The 5,426-nt window shown below is 30.7% G+C and overlaps 1 protein-coding gene across 1 annotated transcript; it reads left to right on the forward strand.

Annotated features, from left to right (window-relative positions):
- Positions 1–383: 383 nt before the first annotated feature.
- On the forward strand, positions 384–3,930 carry LOC122593408 (glutaredoxin-C4). Its single transcript, XM_043765816.1, has 4 exons — positions 384–627; positions 716–789; positions 3,488–3,586; positions 3,673–3,930. The coding sequence occupies exons 1-4, from the start codon at positions 482–484 to the stop codon at positions 3,747–3,749; spliced, it is 396 nt and encodes a 131-aa protein (XP_043621751.1). The 5' UTR covers positions 384–481; the 3' UTR covers positions 3,750–3,930.
- The last annotated feature ends 1,496 nt before the right edge of the window (positions 3,931–5,426 follow it).

Below are 5,426 nucleotides of genomic sequence, written 5' to 3' on the forward strand. Positions count from 1 at the left end.
ATTCAAATTTCTCGAATATGTAATCGTTTTGTAAATGAATTAAGATAATCTACTTATATTTTGTTTTTAAAAACATCACATATATAAAATTAAATAAGATTATGTACTATATAAAAATGTCATGACTCGTATAAGTCGAGTCACGTTTTGAGTTGACATCTATGGTGTTAACAACTATTAAAAATGAGGAAAGGTCAAGTGAAACATGCAATATCTAACTTAGGTAAAGCAGAGGGGATTATGTAAAATTTAAGGAGAGATTATGTAAAATTCAAAGAGAACTATGTATATTTATTAAATTTAAAGGTTTAATTTGTAAATAAGTTTGTTTTTTAGAGTAACAATACTAGCTTAGATAAAGTGTAGGGATATTTTTCCTTTATTTTTAATCAAATTCGACCCAAGTTTGGGTGTCAATCAAGACTCTAAGCCAATCCAATTTTCAAACTAGATCTGGCTTTGTTCCCGTGGTGAAAGAAAAATGACGACCAGATCCGCTGCCTTCATCCTTGTTCTTCTTGTTTTAACAGTTTTCATAAGTATCACCGAAGCTTCATCATCTGTAGATTTCGTTAAAAAGACTGTTTCTTCTCACTCTATTGTCATCTTCTCCAAATCTTACTGTCCGTACGTATCATTCACACATATTTCTATTTTATAATTTTATTCTAAACCATATAATTTATCATAAATTAAATGCTTTATTTATTAACAGATATTGTAAAAGGGCTAAAGCTGTGTTTAAGGAGTTGAATAAGAAACCTTATGTTATTGAGCTTGATGAAAGAGGTAAAAACTTTGTTGTTTTTACATATAGCTTTTTTCTTTTTTTATTTTATAAAAAGTAAAGTAAAGTAACTCCCAATGCCGTCTTCCACGGATTTTGGGTCCCAATACCGTCTTTGACGGTGTATGGGGAGGTTGATATGTAGACAGCCTTACCCCTACCAAAGGTAGAGAGACTGCTTCCAGGTTCTACCACAGGTAGAAAAAGGACCTCCAGCCTTGCTGGGCATGGGGATCGAACCCATGACCTTTGTTTCTAGAGGCATGAGCTCCAACCACTGATCCAACCCAGTTGGTTTTCTTTTTTTATTTTATAATAATAATATTGTTATTATCAGCCATTCATTTTGTAAACACATATCTATGTCTAGTTATGTTGTTAGACCAATGGCGTTGCCATGAATTGAGGTTTTGCGGACCGAAAAGGAATTTATGTTTTGTAGATCAACTTTACTTAAACTTGATAAATTAAAATAGTACTAGAAACATAGAGTGTTATAGACATTGTGAGCGGGCCGTGGCCATCCTTTTGGCTCTGCCACTGATAATGATTAAAGTATCCTGTCAATACTTTTAGTTTAGGATTGTTTCTAAATTGTTGCTGTTTGTAGTGTAAAGGTTAGTTAAGTTCTGTTCACGATATTGGTGAATTTTGAAAGATTGACGATTGCTCTTCACGACCTTCGTGAAAATTTTGTATAACAGATATATATGTATATTGGTTATAGCTGTAGTGAATGTATAGACATTGTTACGGATTTTATTTCTACTTTTAGATGTTTATGTATTTAAAATCAATAGAGTTGTTTGTTATATTTCTTAAAAGTTGAGGTTTTAAAAACTTGTCTTCAAGGAATCTAGGTTTATAATTTTGGAGGTTATTTAGTTAAACAAAAGCTTCTTATAGGTTAATAGAGATCTTATTTCAAATTCCTTTTCTTTTAAAATTATTATTGAAATATTCTTTGATTCTCTAGATCCTAGTTAATATAATTCATCTTTTTGCCATTGAAAATACAATTTTTTTTTTATGAACTCGGAGATTACAAGCAACCGTCTCTAAAAGCTGTTTTTCTGAGGGTGTGAAGATCTCTTTGTTTCTTACACTTTGTGACCGATCATCCCTTGCCACTAGTTTTGCATCTTTGTTGCAATCTTGGAATTGCTTTTTTCTCTTCTGGTTCATGTGAAGAGTATATTTGTTTCTTTGTTGCTGCTATCAGTTATTATCTTAAGTGCTTAATAACTAGACTTTAATACATTAAAGGAAGACACTATCAGAAGAAACATATTGGTCCCGGAGCTGTTAAAATTATCATAAGTGTTATAGTTTCTTTTTTACTTTAATTTTTAAGAAATATAGTTTCTAAGATAATGGTTGTGTAAATGATTGAATAATTGGGGACAAATAGTTATGATAGCAATGAAGCTTGGAAGTAGGGGTCCTTTTCTTTGGCATGGGCGCTTGAGCAGAATACATGTTTTTGATCTTTATTTTTCGTGAAAATTGTAAACATTTTTCATTTCAGATGTTGATAATGTTACATTTTCGTAGTTTGAAAATGCCAAGTTGAAAATTAGTTTTAGTTTTTACCTTTCGAGCAATGGTGAGTGGAGTGACTCATGAGGTAACGGTGTTACACAAGAACAATACGTTTCCAGTTCATCCTAATGAGCTCCATAAGGAAGGAAACAGTTGAAACTTGAAAGGATTTGAAATTTACCCAAATTGTTTATTCCTTAAATGAAGCTAGTCACTGAACTAATGTAGAGCGAAACTTGTTACAACATTTGTCTTTATCACAAAACAAATAAAGTGATGTAATGCTATGAGAATCTAACTATATGGTGATGTTAGGCTTACTTATAGGAATTCAGATAAAATATGTGGATGATGTGGATCAATGTTCCCAGTTCCGAGTTCATATAAAATTAGACATTAACCTCAAGTATGTTGAAATTGAAATCAAATTTCAAATCTGAGTGATTTAAAAAGCTTTTTGATTTGAGGCTTCATACTCAGTGAGCCATTTATAATGATAAATGGTTGATAGTATGCTGCTCTTCCAAAATTGGAGAACTTGATGTTACCCTATTTGTTGCTTTTTGATAGTTTTCTTACCAATGAACACATTTTTGAATCTCTCCTCTACAAGGTAGACATCGAGTTATGCAACATCTTTGTTTTTTTGAAGAATAAGTTGCCGAAACGGGGTTATTAGTTTTAGTTTACCTTTCCCCAAAAAAAGATAAAATAACTTATATAACGATGAAAGGAGTTACATTTGACATTTAAGCCAATCAACAGGTATTTAACTATTTAAGCCAAAGAAAGGACGATTTAGGGTTTTCTGGTATACACCCTTTATATAGCTAAAAATTCAAATGCAACTCCTTTCTTTCTTGGCACCTTTGATGACTAAGGGTAAATGCATTCCTTTTTTTTTGGCAATTTACCCTTCTTTAAAGGTTTGAACTTCGGAGTTGTCAGGTTACATATCTGCCTATTAATATTATCACAAGTAAGATGCAGAAGCTGATTGTTTGGGTTTACATTTTTTAAATTTGTGTTTACTGAATGGTTATTTTATATTTTTGACAATTACTGTAGTTACGATACTTCAACCGTATGACAAGGCAAATATACGATGCCAACGGAATGATGCGAAGATCTGAACTAAATCCCTATTTTGTTTTGCAGAGGATGGCTGGAAAATTCAGGAGGCTCTAGGTGAGATTGTTGGGAGGCGTACAGTTCCACAAGTGTTCATTAACGGGAAACACCTTGGAGGTTCAGATGGTAAATTCAAGTAACTTGTACGCTCATTTTTGCTTTTACAACTAATAGTCTGCCTAATAAACCTGTTTCCATATTGATTACTACAGATACCGTTGAAGCTTATGAAAGTGGAGAATTGGCTAAGCTTCTTGGGATTACTTCAAGTCATAAAACCGACCTTTGAGTTTCAACAACTGGAAAATGTCATCCATTTTCTAACCATTGTGACGATGTACAAGTCTACGATATCTCGGTTCTTAATCTTCAGATTAGGCTTCTTTTTATGAGAAAACCGTCTGTAGTTTTTATCGACTTGATTATATGAAAATATGTACCGACAATAACAATAGTGCTAATTATGCTTAGTCCCAGTGCAACAGGCTGTAGCTGAACCAACTGTTTTGGCTTTCGTTTAGAACCAGCCCCAAATTAGACTGAACTTGTTTTAGTTGAAAAAAACGCGAACCCTATACATTGCAGGTTCCACTTTTTATAGTCTACTGAACACGTTTTCAGATTAACAAAAATGTAAATCTATAGCATCGAACGACATTTATCCAATTTCATTCTTGGTTCTGAACCGTTTTTTAAGACACTCAACTTCAACATCGAATAACACTTGTCCAATTCCAACTTCCTATCATTAAAATATTACAAGATTAGTCCCTCTATAATTAACTATGTAACAAAAGTTCTTAAACTATCCAAGTCCCGCATTGAATAATAATAAGATGTTAAGCATATCCTCTAGGCTTGATCAGTTAGAAATTTAGAATGATCGTAAGGAAAAAAAAATACTGTATAATCTAGTTCAGTTAAGAAAATATTACGGCTTGATCATTTGATTTAGATAACCAGATTAGTTTACTCTAACTTAATTAGTTTAAATTGATATAGGGATGATGTACAAAGTACAAAGCAACAACCATATATGTCATCGAATAAACATACTAGTTAAATAACCTCTATCATTTCTACTCCACTTTTACAATAATTTCTTCCTTTTTGGTACAGATTATGATGATAATTTTAGTTTCCAATATTCCTAATGATTTAGTCATAAATAGCTATAGCACCACCACACATTGGTATAACTAAATGCTAGTTGCTGCTGCTTTTTCTAACATAATAATTTGTGTGTCTTTGATGTTGCCCAACTATTTATGTGGCTGTCAAATAACTTAATAACTAAATTTTAGACCGGTGTCATATACACATGTTTTATAACATTATCAATATAAAATTAACATATGAAAAAAAAATATACGTTAAATGTAAAATATACTTAAAAAGATATTGAGATTTTTAAATGTAAATACTTAATGATAAATCATATTAAGGTTGAATGGTATAGCAGAGTTTCTTTAATACAAACTTTTCCTGAGAAGCAGTATTTTAACTTTGATTACATAATTGATCGAGTTCTCATTGATGTCTTGCAAAAAAATAATTTTATTTTCGTTAGCTATGATTGTTACCAATAATAAAAGTAGCCGCTAGTTCGTGAGGTTTTTAATAATTTTGTCTCTTTTGATTTTATTTGTAAATTTCAGTTTATATAAGAAAAATCTGTATCCTAAATATAACTTGATTTTGATTATTAATAACAACAATAATTATCTTAATTATAGTCTGATTACAATTCCAAATAACAACAATATTATAATTAATTTGATTATAGTTAATAATATAAAATAAAATATTTATATAAACATGTAATCTCCCTAACTTATAGCTATATTTTGTTATTAGATAGACATTAATAATTTTTAAATTGGGTTAAAAGTGTAAGTTGGTGATGGAAAACCAAAAAGTGTAAATTAAATTAAACATGTATTGATTTAATTAATTTTGATAAATT

The sequence above is a fragment of the Erigeron canadensis genome, chromosome 3 (assembly GCF_010389155.1).
Source record: "Erigeron canadensis isolate Cc75 chromosome 3, C_canadensis_v1, whole genome shotgun sequence".
Lineage (NCBI taxonomy): Eukaryota > Viridiplantae > Streptophyta > Magnoliopsida > Asterales > Asteraceae > Erigeron > Erigeron canadensis.